General features: G+C 31.6%; 5 protein-coding genes and 1 long non-coding RNA gene across 6 annotated transcripts; 2 read left to right on the top strand and 4 right to left on the bottom strand.

Moving 5' to 3' along the window:
* Positions 1-398: 398 nt before the first annotated feature.
* LOC149489498 (UPF0764 protein C16orf89 homolog) lies at positions 399-2804 on the bottom strand. Its single transcript, XM_089715065.1, has 6 exons — positions 2732-2804; positions 2201-2359; positions 1764-1943; positions 1307-1436; positions 1025-1185; positions 399-670 (listed from the first exon to the last, which is right to left on the bottom strand). Exons 1-6 carry the CDS (start codon positions 2802-2804, stop codon positions 408-410), a joined length of 966 nt encoding a protein of 321 aa, XP_089571191.1. The 3' UTR covers positions 399-407.
* Positions 2805-4142: 1338 nt separating this feature from the next.
* On the top strand, positions 4143-6618 carry Txl (Thioredoxin-like). The gene is made up of 6 exons (XM_089713204.1): positions 4143-4323; positions 4407-4563; positions 4665-4775; positions 5051-5200; positions 5742-5875; positions 6062-6618. Exons 1-6 carry the CDS (start codon positions 4226-4228, stop codon positions 6270-6272), a joined length of 861 nt encoding a protein of 286 aa, XP_089569330.1. The 5' UTR covers positions 4143-4225; the 3' UTR covers positions 6273-6618.
* Usp39 (ubiquitin specific protease 39) lies at positions 6619-10865 on the bottom strand. The gene is made up of 10 exons (XM_089713199.1): positions 10623-10865; positions 10129-10283; positions 9690-9804; positions 9069-9244; positions 8569-8794; positions 8365-8488; positions 7691-7850; positions 7199-7389; positions 6952-7104; positions 6619-6735 (listed from the first exon to the last, which is right to left on the bottom strand). The coding sequence occupies exons 1-10, from the start codon at positions 10681-10683 to the stop codon at positions 6639-6641; spliced, it is 1458 nt and encodes a 485-aa protein (XP_089569325.1). The 5' UTR covers positions 10684-10865; the 3' UTR covers positions 6619-6638.
* Positions 10866-13676: 2811 nt separating this feature from the next.
* On the top strand, positions 13677-14921 carry LOC149489495 (uncharacterized). The gene has a single exon (XM_089715064.1). The coding sequence runs from the start codon at positions 13677-13679 to the stop codon at positions 14919-14921; it is 1245 nt and encodes a 414-aa protein (XP_089571190.1).
* Positions 14922-15577: 656 nt separating this feature from the next.
* On the bottom strand, positions 15578-17245 carry LOC149489494 (uncharacterized). Its single transcript, XM_089715062.1, has 3 exons — positions 16731-17245; positions 16005-16477; positions 15578-15593 (listed from the first exon to the last, which is right to left on the bottom strand). Exons 1-3 carry the CDS (start codon positions 16869-16871, stop codon positions 15578-15580), a joined length of 630 nt encoding a protein of 209 aa, XP_089571188.1. The 5' UTR covers positions 16872-17245.
* Positions 17246-17453: 208 nt separating this feature from the next.
* On the bottom strand, positions 17454-19073 carry LOC149489493 (uncharacterized). The gene is made up of 2 exons (XR_016318134.1): positions 18541-19073; positions 17454-18051 (listed from the first exon to the last, which is right to left on the bottom strand). It is a non-coding gene; the product is annotated as an uncharacterized LOC149489493 (long non-coding RNA).
* Positions 19074-19627: the final 554 nt, after the last annotated feature.

The following is a 19627-nucleotide window of genomic DNA, read 5'->3' as shown; positions in this document are numbered from 1 at the left end:
GTGGTTAAATGGTGCCGCAACAGTACAATTTTAAATAGCAAAACACAAGGGATTACATTCCACAGGGAAGCAAGTTATTTCTTTTATGTTTTAATGACAAATTTATTACGGCAAAATTTATAGAAAAAAAATACAGCCGCCATTGTCATCAGGACAGCTGTTGCCATGGCAACATGGCACACACACATGGATGTTTCGCCGCCATTACTAGGCTTCACTCAATGTTTAGGCGATATACCGTCCGTCTTTTTTTATACGTCCATGACCACTGTTTTAATTAATTTATGAAAAACTCTACATTTATGTATCACCAAAACGAGTGGTAGATATTATGCCAATTTCCCGTCTAATAAAAAATAGACACACGTTTCAAACATTTATTTATTTCAACTGCAATCCTTTATCAATTAATACACATTTTCAATAATGTACCTAACAGCGGAAGAATATGTGGCAATGGCCAATGCGGTGACATGTCCATTACAAGAACCAGATAATATATTCTGATCACTTCCTCTGTTTAGCATCCATTCGGGAGGTTCTTGTTTCAGAACGTTTCTGTTGTTTATGGTCTGACCGAAACACCCGGCCGTTGTTTGGTAGTCAGCGATTTTGTCCAACCACGATTGATGAAGAAACTGCACGTGTCCATTTAGAGCACATAAGCACACTGAAAATAAATTGTTTTAATAAAATAATATATCGTAAAATAGATAAAATATATTTCGGGACAATTTTCACACACGGCATACTAAGCTTTCGCTTAATTATTGGCTGATAAACATACGTGTATAATTTTTAATAATTCCTTCATTATTATTTTATTTATTTTGCACATAGGTAGTAAGTACTTGGTAAGTACCTATGGTTCATTTGTTTTATGATAATTATTATTTATATCATTTAAAAAACGTCGAAAATTTTTAATTTATAGTCTGATCAATATTCATTGTTCGTATAACATTTTGCATCTGAATTCAGATAAGAATCTTACTTGTCAATAATATTGAATGAAAATTCTTACTCGATTCCAATAACAAGTCGATAAGACCATAATTGTGCATGACGATAGTTTCTGCTTCTATGTAGGACATAGAGCAAAACTTTTCTGATAGATAACGATCTTCTTGTTTTGAAAATATGCTACAGCTTCGTCCATATCGCGCTGATAGTAAAAACAGCAATCTGTGTAAATAAAAAGTTAATTAATTAACTTTACATTGTATAGGTACCAAAAATAATATTGATGGGAAGCTTTATCCACGTGATATAGCTAGATTAGTAGGTACCATGCAAACGAAATTACCTGTGAGTAAGGGCATACCCCAAATCAGTACCATTTTTAATCATTTTATAACAAAACTCGTCAGCATTACATAATGTATTAAAATGACCATAATAAAATCGATTTTCTGCTAATGAAGCCAAGCAGCGATCTGAAAGTGTTAAATAATTTATGATACAGATTTTAAATAATTAGTTAGGTGTCAATGAGGAAAATCTTTACATTTTTTTAACGAAGTAAACATTTGTTGTTCTTGGAATTACGAATAATTTTATTCAATACGAGATTATGTTTTAAAAAATAAAATTACAGACCACATAAATCTAAATATATAAATTTTAGATTTATGTGGTCGTTTCGTGATTCGTGTGATAAATCGTGTAGAGCTCTACCTCGAACTTTTTTAATTGTAGTTAAAAAATGTTACGTCGTAAACCTAAAAAATATTGTGTAACGATCATCATTATCAAAATTTTACCTGATTCACTAGGACTTGGTACCCCTTCATCTACATTGTATACTTTTTCTAGATATCGATTCCAATCTGATAATACAATATCCTTTATTTTGTTGATTCTGTATTTTTTCAATACTTTAGATATATTGTAATTTTCAAGTGTATATAACCATTCCATTTCATTACTAAATAAACGTAGCACTAAAATTAAAAAACATTTGTGAAGATAATAAGTTTAAATAAAAAAATGTTGTGTGGTTTTATGAAACCACGGTAAAAGTTCGAACGGTTCCGAACACTGCTTTGTGTAGCGCATGTCGCGTGTCGGTCGGCTGCCGAGTAGGTATACCTACTCGGCAGCCGCGATACACGCGACATGCGCTACACAGACCAAAAAGTTTGAGACGATGTAATAAAAGTTTCACTTTAATAAAAATCACATGATTGAACATACGTACGCTTTTTATTTACTCTATTTTCAGGTCTATTATCCTTCTCAGCATTATCTAAGAAAAAAATTCGAAGTTCGTCGATGACATAAATTAAATTTTTAATTAAATTCCTCACCGATCCCGTAATCTGCCACTTTTCGTACATTAGCGCACGCTTTAAATTAACTGAAAAGAATATGGATTTAATTCCAACCACTTGTTTAATTTTCATTTTAACTTCAATTTAAATGATCATACGAATGTTCAGTGTTTACTACCATTGCTAAGAAATAACCCGAAATATACATTCATATCAACTTCATTAACATTTTTCCTATAAAATTTGGTCACTTTTTCAATTATCTCCAAATACTGCAATATATCGGATTTATTTGGAATATCCGTCAAGAAATTGTTATTTAATTTTGATATTCGATTATTACTTCTCGATGAATTTATAATCTTCAAATTCAAAAACAAAACACAACAAATAATGAGACAAATGCAACGACACTTTGTCATTTTATGCACATAAATCAATTAACTCAGATTATTTACACATAGAAGACTTTACGATGATATTTTCAGCAAATTCAAGAGGCAACTGTTTTTTATTGTGTGAAGTGTCCATTTTTATCTCCTCGGGGAAATCTACAAATTAATCCCATAGCTTTGTTTCAATTTTCTTGTAGAATAAAAAGAGAGAAAAGCATTGGTTTTCTCTTAAATTATATAGTAAGTCAGTCTACGTTGAATAAACTTATAATTTTCAAAATATTAGAATACATATAATAATGTATTATTAAGTATGTAATGCGTAATTTAGTTCATCCAATTATGTACCTTTACGAATTCCGTATTATATTACCAATCCTTTATCTTACAATATTCTAATATTTAACGTAATTTTAATAAATAAAAGAACTTAGGAACCTTTTCATACTAAGGCACTAAGCTATTAAATTGGAACTATGGATTTAATTTTCGGGATGTGATTTATGTCATCTTTAATTTTAAGCGCCTTAATTTCATAGTTTATATAATTTTTGTGTATATTGGTTAATATACACACCATAGTCCATAAGTTTTATTGTGCTACAGATATGAAGATAAATATTCACAGGGGTTCTACCATTTATTGTTACTAATTATAAATTTAATACAGAATTTTATAATTTGGCATTAAACCTGGCATATTTAGCAGTATATAGGTATATCAATGTTATTGCCACGTAATTAATTGAAGGAGCTTAGTTTTTCCACTCAAAATAAAGTGAAATATCTACTATTCTTATAAACATTAGTGAAACAAATAGCCGAGATTTGTAAAGCTTTACAGTGTAATTGAAATGAAGAGAATCGCCGCGGGCGGTTCACTGAGATATTATGAAATATTAAGCAATCGGCGTCCACAGAGGGGGTAGTGAACGTTTATTTATTTATAATATAGAAACATAAATTAATCAATATGTTAATTTTGTGGGATAAATATAATATTACTAAAATAGGTTACGCCGTGGTTACGCCCTATACTTATATTAGTCCTATTGCTTTGTAGCATTTCATACATTCATACAATTATTGGTGGACTTTCTTATTGGTCAAGGGTCAGTAGAAGGTCAGTAGATTAAATCGAAGCCTTTTTATAACGAGAATTGAAGGACGATAGTTTAAAAAAAAGGTGATTAAAAGTAGAACTTCTATTACAATTGAGGATTAAAAAGTAATAGTTAAAAAGCTGGGGGTTTCGGCAAGTGGAAGCCACTCATAAGACATTAACATAAGATCACATAGAACTCAAGGACTCTTGAATTATTATAATACAATCTTTATTGCTAAAACCATTAATTATTAATAATTGACCAAAATTGTTTTTCTTTTTATAGAGAACCATATTTTATCTATGCTGTCTTCTGTATTTTTTCTTAATCTATAGTTGTCAATTTGATGTGTCATCCATTTTGAAGTTGTTAATTGTTTTGTCAATCATCGCGATTTTGTAACCTGTTGTTTGGTTGAAATATTATTGTTGTACTTTAAAATTAAGATAAAATGGGGCTTGCTACAGTAATAGAAAATGAAGCACATTTTCAATCTGAAATGGCTAATGCTGGAACTAAACTAGTTGTTGTAGATTTTACGGCAACTTGGTAAGTCTTAACCTTTAGAAAATAAAAACGCCTATGTCATCGTCGCAACAAAATATGTTTTATCTTCGTATTTAATGTTATAGGTGTCCACCGTGCCAACGAATTGCTCCTTTTTTTGAGCAGTTACCGGCCAAATTTCCAAGAGCAGTTTTCTTGAAAGTCGACGTAGATAGATGCGCTGAAACAGCGAGTGCTCAGGGCGTCAGTGCTATGCCAACCTTCATATTTTACCGGAATAGAGTAAGTTCAACAATAACTATAACAGCCCATACAAATTTAAAATAAGTCTGACTTTAAAATAGTTCACTTTATTTTGTTAAACTTTAATTTCTTTTTAATAGACAAGAATTGATCGTCTCCAAGGGGCTGATCCAGCTTCTCTAGAGAATAAAGTTAGGCAGTACTACAGCACTGAGGAAGCTGGAGATGAGGATAACTCAGTTGCTGGACATGTAAGTGTGGTTTTATTAATAGTTTTAACAGAAATGCCAAGACAATGTTAGTATTCATTTATACGGCACAATTAGACAAAATATTATGTTCTAATGTCAGTTGGGATTGGTAGATTTATAAAAACTGATTGAATGTTGTTTCATAGAAAATTTTAGGGCATACTGTTATATGAGAAGACCAACTGCCAAAATATGTAAAATATTTAGCTCATAATCATATTGAACTTAATATAAAAGTATACTGAGTTTATTCAATAAAACAAAAACTATTTTAGATGGACTTGGGGACCTTCATCACAAAAAGTGAATGTGAGTGTCTAAATGAGGCAGATGACCACCCGCTGGCGCATGCCCTCACAAGCGGTGGGGGGTACCTGGCCAGTGATTGTGATGAACAACTTATCATCAATATATCCTTCAATCAGGTAAGCATTATTCTTCTTTGTATAATAATTCTTATAGACATAAATTATTATTTGCTTATAGTTGAGGAATTCCCAAGTAAATTCATAAGTTCTCTTTCATATAAAATTAATTAATGCAAATTCTGTACGGTTTACGTATTACATCGAATGTGGACTGTATTTAGGTCGCGCTAAACGCTGCTAATAATGCTATGATATTATGGGACAACTGGGAACACTTTAATTATCGCTAATAATTATATATAATTTACGCGGATTCGAGCGGATAGATTAGCACTCGGGCGCTGGTATGGAAGAACTGCGCTTTCCGGCCAGCTCGGCCGTCGCACGATAATACTGCTGAGGCAGCTGGACCTCATTTACGTTATTGCTCAATTATTGTAATATGCAATGTAACTATGGATAATAAGTAATTTAAAATAAAATATTTGTTCGCTGCTCGAACAAATTCAATCGTGAATTTTTTTTAATCCGTGATTAGGCAAGCTAAATCCAACATTTTTAAACTTTTAACATAACATAACATGTTATACATTTTCAGATAGTTAAACTGCACTCACTAAAAGTTAAAGGCCCAGCTGACAAGGGGCCAAAGTTTATTAAGATATTTATTAACCAGCCGAGGACACTTGACTTTGACCAAGCTGCAGGCAATGCATCCATACAAGAATTAGAGTAAGTTTACAAATCATTTATTAGATTGTGTTATACTATACTGAATATGGAACCATTTTTTGTTCCATTTATAGATTTTTTATTTTTGATCAATGTTTGATTTTTTATTTTTGAAACTACTTGCTTTAAAAAAAGTAAGTAAATGAATTAAGAATAGACAATACTCAACAATGTATCGCTTTTCAGGTTAACACCAAATGATCTGGAAGGCAACCCCGTACCACTCAAGTTCGTCAAGTTCCAGAGCGTCCAGAACATTCAACTGTTCATAAGAGACAACCAGTCTGGTGATGAAGTCACTCAGATTGATCATCTCGCTTTCTACGGATCGCCAATCTCTACAACCAACATGGGTGAATTCAAACGTATCGCCGGCAAAAAAGGCGAGAGCCACTAGCCCAGACTTTTGCAATTATGTCGTTAAATCTACATTTTTGAAGCAACATTCATAAAAACATACTTCAGTACTTTTAGTTGTTGCTTTAAAAATACGACATTCAATTGCATACCGGAATATGAACTCTTAATACAATATTTACGTAATATTTCAAGTGAACATTGCATTTGTATTGTTAAGATGTAAGAACACTAGATTGTGTCAAAAGACAGTAAAATTAATATATTATGTGTCACAATATATCTATTATAACTGTATGAATATTCACATAAGCGTCAATATGTAATAATCAAGTCAGATTTGTAGCCAGGTATTTGTATATTCAATAAATAAATAAAAGATAGAATTGTGTTTTATTTTTATTAGCTAATCATTTTTTAATTCATATATTTGTATGTAAGCCTCAGTGAGGGTTATCATTTGTGGTAAAATACTGGTCACATGCAAGTCCTGCATTTCATACCTGAAACAAAAAATATATAAAAAAAGTGTTCTTTGTTCTACACATTTATCACAAGAAGGTTACTTCATTCAGACACATGACTTTAAAAAACTACAATTTTCAAGTTTTACCATGTAAATAACTTGCATGGGACAAATGCAAAAATATTTTTAATTATTGCCTTCTTGTCCACCATGATTAGTACTGATTTAATATTGATTTATATTGATAACTTACCATTGTTGCGTAGGTTTGTGCAACACATGCGCTCTGTATGTCCCCTTTTCTGGTGTTCCATCGTGAACTATATTTCCCACAAGCTCGTATGTTGTTTTACCATTATATTTTGCTTTAACTTCAGGTGTTAATATATCACCGAAATCAACATTTCTAAAAAATAAAAAGGGACAAGACAATAAATCAATTTAAAGTACATACTTAATAGAATAAAATGCAGTATACATGAAATAAAATTATCACTTACTTGACAGGAAAGTTAACCACAGTCGGATTCTTCTCTACAAAGAAAGTATTTTTCGTGAATCTCTTGATATACAATATGAGGTAAGGTGGCAATTGGGTTATTTCAAATCTCTTTAGGAAGTTCTCTTTGTATGTCTTGTACTCCTTTGAAGATTGACCATTGAATTTTGAAAGTAATTGATATAAGTTGACCTGAAATGAAATAACTTCATCTTCATACAATATACTTTAAATAAATAATTTGATATAAATCAGCTGGAAAGATTGTCATTTATGTAAAGTATAGATATATATGTATAGGTACCTGGAAATATAATCACACTTATCACGAATCTATTTTGTCACAATTGACTTTTGAAGCTGAATTCTGAAGTAAGTTGATAAAAATAGCACTATTGAATAGGAAGCTCAGTATTCTAATTCACTGATTTTTGCAGTAAAAAGCAACATAAAAATATTAATTATTATTGTTCAATGTAAAATTTAAACAAACCTGTGGAATAATGTTCTCCCTAAACTCATCTGTGAACAGTGGTGTTGGAGGCAAGTCACATGTTAGATACAGGAACGGTGACTCAGTTATCATTTCACTGTATTCTTCACTGCTAAGATCCACTTTGGCTGCATCATCGGCGTCTGGTGGCGGCAGTTTTCTGCGGAAAATATTTTTATTTAATACTAGAGGTCCGCCCCGGCTTCGCCCGTGGTACATATTTCGCAATAAAAGGTAGCCTATGTCCTTTTTCGGGTATCAAAATATCTCCATACCAAATTTCATGCAAATTAGTTCAGTAGTTTAGGCGTGATTGAGTAACAGACAGACAGACAGACAGAGTTACTTTCGCATTTATAATATTAGTATGGATAAACACAAAATTTATTTTATGTTAGTGTTAAATTAACCATTATTAGACTAGTATTTTTATTAAGCCGCGTTGTTAAATAATCCTGTTTTAAATAATTTAAGTAGTTAATTTAGTGGCTGATTTAACCATTTCGCTGCAACACATCAAATAAGTTACCGAATTAATAAGGCGAAATACACATTTATATCATAACATAATTAGATTGTTGTTGTTATTACACATATCATCACAATAGAGAGAATAAAAAATACTCAAATCTAAGAAAAGTTATCTTTAACATGGAGTTTGTTGTATAACCTACCTTGTATAAATCCTCATATGCCCTAAGAATGATTTGTATATAATTGAACTATTTGGTTTCTTAGTTCCATTTAATGCTATGTGCAATGAATTCAAGAACCATGACATAAAATCTATAGGATCACCTGCAAAGAAAGATCTTTGTTAGCAAAAGAGTATAATTCATAATAACATATTTGAGACACATGAAAAGAAAATGCCATACTTTGTTTTATAAACTGAAATCTTTTCTTGGACCATAATACCACAGCTTGCAACATTTCATGTGGTGACACATGGGCTTTAAATGCTCGTGGATTCCACAGCTTCCTGATCAACTCGCCGAATCTCTGCACCAATAAGAAAGACGAATCTCCTGGCGGCCGTTTCACTTCAGCGTAATTTTCTTCACGTAAAAAGTAATTTCGTAGTGGTCTTACTTGTGCTAAACACTGAAACATATAAATTACAATTAGAATAATTTTGACTATTTACTTTACTATTGATTGCAATTCAGTATTCAGAACAGAGCACAGATATACTCCCACATACAATTTATTAATATGAATCCAGCACTTTTTTATAGCTAAGACTGTTATGTATAAGATAAAGACAACTCATGAAGAGTGTATTTTTACTTTAAAAAATGCTTTAAAATGCAGTTTCATTGAGAGGAAACAATACTAATTATAATTCATAAAATTAAAATAAAGGACCATTACAAACCTGTAGGATAACATTGCAATAATCATTCGCTTTTATATTATTAAGACCAACTATTCCCGGCATATACATTGTACCATCAATGGCACGGGACATTTTGGTGTTGAAATCCAATTGCTTTATTTGATCTGGTGTGAAAATTGGATTCAGGACATATTTAATGTCATTCAAAGATGAATCTGAAAATAATTGTTTGTATAATAATTATTCTTGAAACATTTTAATAACTTTCATTATAAAAATGTTATGGGCTTGGTAGTACTCAATCAAAAAGTAAGGTGGTTGTTGTAGATTTAGCTTTGCTATATTTGAATAAGCAAATTTTTATTCAAACTAGCTGACCCATAAAACATCCAGACAGGATGCAAACTATAAAACATGTGAAGTTAAATAGCCGTTTTTTAGATTTTTATTAATTTTTGGCAGAAAAATTCTTTAGTTTTTCTTTCATGAGATCCTTATCCTGATACTAACAAGTACAACAAAAATAGAATTATCCAGCTGTTCACGCATAATGCCATGAACAAGGGAAATAGGATTCATTTTTATTTATTTATTATTTATTTATCTAAAAGATAAAGATGGATGTACTGTTAAAATGAGTTTGTTCATTACAATACATACCTATAACCTCATAATTATCTGGTAAGCAGTAAAATTTGAGAGTGTGTAGATTTAAGAACACATGATGTCCCTCTGCCACAGAATGAGTGTATGCGTGAGTGTTGGTACCTCTTCCCTGTAAAATTAAGTTATATATTATATCAGTCAAATTTAGACTATCTTATTTGAATTTACTATCATACAAACATACAAATAAACAAGTACTAGTGTGTTGTATTGTTTTGTAGAATGTTAATATCTTATAGCCTAACAATGGAAAGAAAAACTAGAAGAAGGAAAGTGAAAAACAAAATATTATGGGAATAACAATATAAGAAACGTAAAAAAGACCCATCAAATAATTTAAAGATTATTTGTCGTTTATGCAGTCATTTGTATGAATAGCTTGCTAGGAAAATCGATGAACATATAAAATATGAGAATAATAATAAAAACTTACCTGAAAGTATTTCCCACATACTAAGCAAGCATACACATTTATTCTTGTAAGAGAAACAGAACACAATTTTTCAAAATCAAAGTCTAGCACATGCCTATTAATTGTGTCTAGGTAGGGACACTGAATATGAACTTTAGATGATTTCACCGTTGGCTCTGAAAATAATAATCATAGCTAAATGTATGATGATGAAAATAATAATCACAACTTGAAGATATAACAATATTAATTATTGTATGTATTATTAGGTACGCTGAAAGTTTTAATGAGGATATGAATGTCTGTAAAGAATTGAAATGGTAATTGAAAACATTCTCATAATAATTAATGAGATACTAAAATTAGTGGTATGAGTAAATACAAAAATATTAGGTTATCTTCATAGTATATGAATGAAAGTTTTACTTTAAATTTTAATGTTTGGACATATACTGAATACTAGACATATTGTTATATGTATGTAGTGAATTCATATTTTAATAAACTTTATTTACCTGATGCATCTGATCCGTTTTCATCGGTAAGTTTTCGTTTCTGAGACTGTTCTCCATTCATGTTTATATGAAGATGGGCAATAAAATACACAAAATTCAACACAACCTTTTATGTATCAATCATATACTTGAGTATCTTTTTTTACTAAATTCAGAAAGTTTTCCAAATTAAAATTTTTAGTTTACCCAAACGGCGAACAACAAAATTAAATGACAATAATTGACAGAAGACACGAATGACGAAAGAACCGGGAACCCTCGAAAGAACCTGTGATAGAAGCACAGAGTGTATATGAAAAATAGTAATAGACCCATAGATTATACATATGTGATACACAACATATTGAGTTAAGACCTACGAAACTAGTCCCGCAGTGCAGTACTGTGACGAAGTGCGTATTCAGAAAGAAATGGAAAGTGGAAACTTATAAGCGCTTATCAGCCGCGGCGCTTGTCAGCGCTGGTATACCGCGCAGGAAAATGTATGAACCCGCGCCGATAAGCGCCGACAAGCTTCAACACGCGCTTGTCAGCGCTGGGCGCTGCAATATAAAATTTGTATTGGTCTGTTATAATATTATATTGTATTGGCAGAATTATGTTAGTCGCATAAAGTGCCGTGTAGGTACCCTCAAAGACGTTATAGTGGTGCAAAACCGGTACGAGTGAGAGCGTTCCCGTCCCCAATTTGTCTCTTTATAATGCGGTGACCATGGCTAAAAATTTCCTGATATATAATATTATGTTGATGAAACGCTACCTTATTTAATGTATCCTTATAATATTATAAATGCAAAAGTTTGTGAGGATGGATGCCTGAACTGTGGATGGATGGTGTATACATTGGTGTATACCTTATTTCTTACGTGTAAGACAGGGTTTCACTTGTAAGTTTTAAATTAAAAAAAAATTACCAGTGTTCGAATCATCGGGAAAATAATATAATGAATAAATCGCGTTTAAAATCAATTCAAAAACCTTTAATTTCTAAATTAGCAATACATATATCATTCGTGACATTGTAGAAAATCAAATAAAACTCTATTCACTAATCATTATAGATAAAAGCTGCCCCACAGCACTCTTTATAGTTTTACCCATATATTTTTAACACTAAAACCAATAAATTCTCAAATGATTTGAACCGTATTCAACAAAACTGACAAATAACTACGCACAAACGCACATAGATCTGTGCACAAACGCCAGACATTCCGGATAGTGTGGCCGCTAATTCAGGTTGCGCTAAGTTCAGTGTTGAAAAAAATGTTGTGTGGTTTTATGAAACCACGGTAAAAGTGAAACTGTTCGAACGGTTCCGAACACTGCTTTGTGTAGCGCATGTCGCGTGACGGTCGTGTATCGCGGCTGCCGAGTAGTTATACCTACTCGGCAGCCGCGATACACGCGACATGCGCTACACAGACCAAAAAGTTTGAGACGATGTAATAAAAGTTTCACTTTAAAAAAAATATTCATATAGTTAGCAATAACCTCATTAATGTGTAAATAAAGTGGTTTTTAATAGGTTGAAAAATATTTACGGTTATTTGGATTTTGATTATTTCATTAACATTTTTTTCAATGTTTGTACCTTCATCCATACTTATATTTATTTTTTTAACACAATAATTGAATTAACTTTGATTATTTCGAAAAAACTACAATGAAACGAAAGCTTTAAAATTTTTTCCAACAATTAATAATTACTAACGATAAATCGATTGCACGCATCAATTCACGCGCATTACTTTTTCTAGTGCTCGATTGTGCGAAGCGTTGCTGTAGTTGGAACATTCAACGTTAAGCATTATGCTGCATAATGCGCTCTAGTGCTGTAATTGGAAAACGGGGATTATTTTCATAAAAAACAATGATTGGTTGAGTTGTCAAAACAAGGACCATTTACTTTTGGTTAGCTTTCACCTAAAAAGAAAAAGCAATCTTTAGGCTTATAATAACAGATCTTATTTTAATAAAACAAACATTTCTTGTTGCACCGTCTATTTAACAGCATAAACGTCTTCATGTACCCTAAAATCACCTAAAATAAAGCACAGACTAAATGCATCTACAGACGCTCCGATTTGGTTGGTGCCAACCATGGAACTATATATACTACGTATGGAACCCACACTCCCTAAGAAAAAGTAAAGTCAAAAAATTTGACCTTGAATCTTATCGTTTCCCCTCCGTCTCTTTCTAGTTACGGTGAGTCATAATATATATAGTATGTCTATATTTCCGTAAGGTGAGTATAAATGTAAAAAATTCAGGATATTAAGGAAAAAAATAACGGATACATCAATTTTATTCGTATTAAAATTTTACTATAATACTAGATTTTGCCCGCGACTTCGTCCTCGTTGAAGTCATAAAACATAAAATCCCATTTATCCCGTGGGGATTTCGGAATAGCCTTTCTAAGTGCACCTTTAGGATACTCTAGATATACAGAGTGTGCCAAATTTCATGTCTTTAGGTCCAGTGATTTTAGGCTGTGCGTTGTCTGTCAGTCACTAAGTAACGGGAGAGTTTTATATTTATTGATTGATTGATGGTTGATGATTTACGGCGGAAATAAATTACGTAATTGACAACATTTCAAAATTTTAACCTACTTATTTTTTTATTTTAATCAAAACTAGATCAAAAATTATTATACATGTATTTTTTGCTTTTTCAAAATATTAAAGTTTTCATTCATCTTTTTGAGTTTGAAAATCATCTCATTCTAAAATGTCGTAAACGCCAAATGACGTCATACATACGGAGGAATAGATTTTTTCCTTTGCGACGTAATTTAGATTAAAAAAAAAAACTCGACAGTTGACATTTAACATTTTATCACTCTTGACAGTTGACACTAAAATAAACCGCCATTCGCCAAGCTTTGTAATTAACTACACACCGTTATTTGCAAGTCTTTTCGAGTATCTTAAATTTTGATAGCTAACATAGATTGTTGTAATTTTATACTACACAATGAAAGTTTCCGAAGGATTTCAGTCTGCTGATAATAGAAACCTACCTTCAGTTAGTTATCTGATGATAATGGAATATATGTATGAAAACGATTGCTACAATGCTGCGGAAACTCGTAGTGCTAAAGCATTACTTGCATCTCGAGAATCTTACGTCGAAACAGCAGTAGGATACGTCGAAGTTAAGCGGGAAGGAAATTTGTGTATAATTAAATGCCGTGTAACACCAGAACACAAAGTTAAAGGGAAACTATACGTCGTGTCTGCTACAATAGATGAGACTGCAGAAAAAATCATAAAAGTTGAATGTAACGACTGCGCAGCAGCAGCAGGAGGGTGCAAACACGCCATTTGTTTTGTAATTTGGCTTGTTAAACGATCAGATGAGCCATCGGTTACATCAATTGTTTGCTATTGGACTAAACCCAGACTTGCCGCAGCTGTTACAGATAAGCAGTTTGTTTTGGCTAAAAATTTGGGAAGAAAAAGGAAAGTTCCTGAAGATATAAATGTGAATGTAACATTATCCACATTTACTAATGAGTGTAATCTGCGCAATATATCTGAAGGAATGATTTTAAAATATTGCCAAGAACAGCAGCCTGCACTGATTGATTTAACCGTTTTTAATTTAATGCTCCAGTTTATTCAAGATGTCCAATATGATCACAGTTACATGGCATTTAAATCATGGTATGCAAACATCATTACAGACAACCTCAAAAACCAAATAGCTGAAAAAACTAAAAAACAGGCTGACTCTAAATTGTGGCATGCAATGCGTCAGGGTAGAGTGACTGGCTCCAAAATTTATGAGGCAGTGAAATGCAAAACTACAGATGGTGCATTAGTCAACAGTATTTTAGGGGGATATAAAGTGCCAGAGACTCAAGCTATTAAAAGAGGCAAAACATTAGAAAATCTAGTTATTCAGGAGCTTGAAATACAACTAAATATCCACATCGAAAAACAAGGCTTAATTTTACTATCCCCTATAATTGGAGTATCCCCAGATGGCATTTGCAAGGACTTTGTCATTGAAGTAAAAAGTCCAATGAGTCAAAAAGCAATGAAAAGGTACATAAACGAAAATGAAATAAAAGAAAAGTTTAAAGCACAAATTATGCTTCAGATGTTTGCTGCTAAAAAGAAAAAAGGATTATTTTGTGTAGCTGATCCACATTTTGAACAAAACAAAATCATCCACAAATACTGGATCCTTTATGATGATGATTATATGCAACATTTGTTAAGGGGTGCTGAAAATTTCTGGGAAACATATATTTTCCCAAAAATGTTGGAAAGTGTTAAATAAATAGAACTTTATAAAAAACAGTCTTTTATTTATAGGAAATTATGAAAATCATAGGCATATTAAGATTAAATAAAATAAGTATTTTACAAAACTACATACATATACATAAGTTTAAGTTTGAACTTAATAATTTCTTAGTAAATTTAACCTAAATGTCCTTACATACAGAAATGACACTGTTTAAAATTATTTTTACAGAATATTCATTATTTATATTTACTATAGAACTTTATAAATTAATCAAACCACATACTATGGTCACCACTTCATCTATCTGTTGAATTAACTTATTTTAACAATTTTTCACTATGGAACTTTGTAAATTAATCAAACCACATGCTATTGTTACCACTTCATCGATGTATTGAATTAACTTATTATTAATAACAGAATGTGGTTTTAACAATTTAAATAATCTTATTCTCCTAATAACCCTCTCTATATGAATGCGTAGACTGGCAATAACTTTACTTTGAATGGCTTCTTTTTTTGTTAATTTTACATTTTTTGCAACACTTGGTGGACGAAGAAGCTTTATGCCTTTTTTAGTCAATAAAGTATCAATATGTTTGAATCCCCGATCTGCTAATATTGAGCAGTTAGGTGGTAACACATCTAAAAATCTAGATACTTCCACTATGTTTGTATCAGAAATCCTACCACCATGGCCAGCTGATACAAAAACAATGAAACCATCAGGTGTTGAAGCCAATAAATATTTTAGTGTGTTAGCATTTTTATACTGAGACCAGGTCAGTGATTGCTCTATGGGTTTGGATGGTTTTTCTATTTCTATTTCAAAACAATCTATTATGCAATATATATTTGAGTATTCTTTATTTGTTTTAAAAGAAGATGGTAAGTTTCGTTTTACAGTCAAAATAGGGGGACAAAAAAATCAATTGTTTAAAAAAATTAGATAGTACATAAAGAGCTTTATAAAATATACGCCATAAAGTGCTTAGAGATATACAAAACATGTCTGATATTTGCCTGAATGATAAATTATTTTTAATTTTGTATAATGTTATTATAATATGTATAGATTTTAATTTTAAATGAGACACAAAAAAGTTTATTAACCAATAATAATTTTGTAGTAATCCTATGTAATCTAATGGCCTTTTTTCAATTATTTCTAGCATGAAGGATTTTTGTATGTTTTCGTTTGTAATGTCAGAAACATCTACAGAAGTTGTAGTAGTAGTGCTACCCTGTGTTGATGGTATGGCATCATCAATATCAATTTGTTCACTATTAAAGTCATCATCATCTTGACAAAAAGATAATGGAGCTGTCTTAATTTTACTCAAAGAACAGTTAGTGGTGCGATCTGCCATTTTTGGTTTCACTTGCACACCTTTATTACAAAATAAAATCATCTTATTTTCTTTGACACTATCTATCTCCATTGGAATTGCTGCTGATGATGTGCTAGGCTGAGGTTCCCTTAATGGAGATATATTAGGTAGGAGGGACTGCGGTAAAGAAGCTTTGAGTTTGGGTCGTCCTCTCATAGTTGACCAATACATGTAGTTAGTTATATCTTCTTTTAACTGCAACAAATATTGATGTAAATAATGGATTGAAAGAAATCTAAGTTTGTAAATATATTGCCAGAAAAATATTCAAGTATACTATAATAGTTTTAATTAGTTTAATGAGAACACAAATATTGATTTGAGAATCAAAATCTATGTAAACAAATTTATTCAAAAAAACAATTCTGCTATTCTAAAATCTGAATAATGTTACATTGAGATGATCTTCACATATGTAAAGGCTACGCTTAGGGCAATCAACACCCACTGCTTTACACCAGTCTTGCTTAGACGCACTGGGCACCACAAAAAACATTTTTTCTTTATGTTTAATAGAATTGTTCTTGCAGGAAGGAACAAAACAATATTTGGCCTCTTTAAAAGGTGTATATTTTTCATTTAGATTCATCGTGAGATTAAAATCCAAAACAAAAACAAAATAACACGTTCTAACAATACTTCGTTAGCTTGAAATTTGAATAATCACAAACAGTAAACAGTAAACACTACAACTATTGACATTAGAAATATGACACAGGTGACAGGACATGCCATTGCCATGTAAACGTCAAATTGATAGTTTTTTTTTTTAACATAGAAAATTAGGCTAGGGCGCGTTTTTATTCCTCCGTATGTATGACGTCATCATAACATTTTTCGTTTTTATTTAATTTCTCCTAAAATATGCGATAAAAAAATTAAATAAATTTTTTTCTGTAATCGCAATAGCAAAATAAAGAAACGGTTTTTTTCTTTCATGGCCTTATAAAAAATGAAATGTTGTCAAATATTTTTGCAAATAGATAAAAAATAGATGTTCAAGTATTTAACATTGGAAAATTGTAATGTTCCTTTCAGCGTTTTTTCATGTTTGCGTCTTCCGTCTTGCATCTTCAGAACACAGGACCGCTATAAATTATGACAACATTTTGCTGTATAATTTGGCGTTACGTCCAGTCATTTGAGGAATTAATGAAGTAAAATATCAATGTGTTTTTATAATATTTATTTATCATTACAATGCCAACTGCCTTTACAAATTTGCAAATTATAAGATAATAACAATAAAAAGTAACGAAATCGGTTCACTGAAAATATTTTTATCATTCCATACCCTTAAGTATTTAAATAGTTTTAAGAGTACTTGAAATATGAGATCGTGGTCTAGCGCTTCCCTATCATACAATAAAAAACAAAATATAATATATTCAGGGTGTAATCGTTAAGTGTGCACAGGTGATTATTCCGTAACTATTGCAGGTATCAAAAAACTTTAAACTGATATCGATATGATACTGATATGATACTTTACCTAATGAGTAAAATAACAATAATAACTTTTTTTAAATATAACAAGAAATATCTAAAAATGTAACTTTAAACCCTCCCATACATTTTATTTCCCGTAACGTATATATTACGTTCCCACTGCTGGGACATGGCCTCCTATGAGGTTACAGCCACATCCACCACACTGGCCAAGTGCGGGTTTAAAATGAATGTTGCATATCTTCACTTTTTCAAAACAGGATATTTTTAATTCTACTATATTTAGCCATGTATTACGTTCCGCTAGATTGGACGGAAACCTGTAAAGAGAAAAGAAGATTATTTGCAAAATATAAAAAAAAAATGTCATTTAGATACAGATAACACAAAATTTGTGCTGTTGTCTTGTGCTTCTATTTCAGTAGGTACCATATATGTATGTACTTTGAGTTTTTGATTTTACAATATATCATTATATAAAAGTAGTAAACAACGTTTATATACCATTAACTTTCACGCCAATTGAACTAACTCAAGTGGAGAAAGACTTCTCCTCATATAAAATACCATACCGAAATATATGTACACAATTTTATAAAGTATGGACACCCTAGTCTAATATTTATTACAATCATGAAACATTTAATAATAAGCAAATAACGATGTTAAATGGAAAAAACCTAATCAAAATTAACATTATAATCACAACTTCGATCTATTATTCCAGATTTAACAACAATTAAAGTAGAAATATTACTAAACTACAATTTTACATGAAGCGTAGTTTATGCATGGTTTTTTGTACTTACGAATGAAATATAATATCACATCCTGGATGCCATTCACTTTTGCAACCGCGCACAATATATTTACAACCATTTCTATTAATTTTGGCTCAGAATAATTCCAAAATACAAGAACAAACTCACGAAATGAACATAAACATCCGCCATTTTGCAGTAAACATTATTTGACACCTAGAATTGGGGCTGCCGCGCAACGATTTTCATAACATAATTCAAAATATGGGAAAAAAATTATGAGCGTGTTCGATAAGCAGTCCATTTTAAAAGTTGTAAACCTTTGTTATTTCAATGGAAAAGCAAACCTGCATGAATCTCGTTTAAATTTCATTTTTTTAGCGGATTTTATTAATGATTTATGTCATATAGACTATTATTACTGACAGTCGATTTTTTAATGCACGTCAATAGGGGAAAAATTTACAATCACGCTGGCTACCCTATGGGGTAAACAGGGGTTACTTGCGGTCATTCTATCAGTTTTTTATTTATTCTTAGGAGTTTGGGTTCCAGTATGACTATAGTTCCATGGTGCCAACCATGTGCCAACCATATTGGAACCGACATGGCAACCATTCCAACATTGCTACAGATTGTCCGACGGTTGGCCTTCCAGCTGTCAGTTGACCATAGAGTAATATGTCAGTTGACCATAGTACGAAGAGAATGGGCTAAATTCTACTATAGAAATAGAGAAAATTACAGTCATATGCGGCTCTTATAACTTATTTTTTAAGGTTTTTAATGTAGCCGCACTGTCAATTTTTTTTAATACTTCTAACATAATAAAATACGCTTGATTTCTGGCATCTCTATTTGCGTAATCTTTGTTACTTAAGTCCCACAAACAGGGAAAGTCTTTATATAGTTCCAGTAATTTTATTAATATGTCACGTTCGGTGACCGTAACTCCCTCGGCGTTCATGTTGACGTCCTACACCGGCGGCGTTGCGAATGTGAATGAGCCAATTACCTATATTACTCTATGGAATGAGCCGATTTGGTCGGAACAAAGCTTCCACACCTTCCAATTTGGTTGGATCGGATAGGAAGTTGGTTTGGTCGGTATTGCTGGCGCATCCGACCACGTCAA

Source organism: Colias philodice, chromosome 3 (genome assembly GCF_061535455.1).
Source record: "Colias philodice isolate Cphi_HAF_F1 chromosome 3, ilColPhil1 Martin Lab GWU primary, whole genome shotgun sequence".
NCBI lineage: Eukaryota > Metazoa > Arthropoda > Insecta > Lepidoptera > Pieridae > Colias > Colias philodice.
Note: the sequence above shows the minus strand (reverse complement) of the source record. Positions and strands in the feature narration are given on the sequence as shown.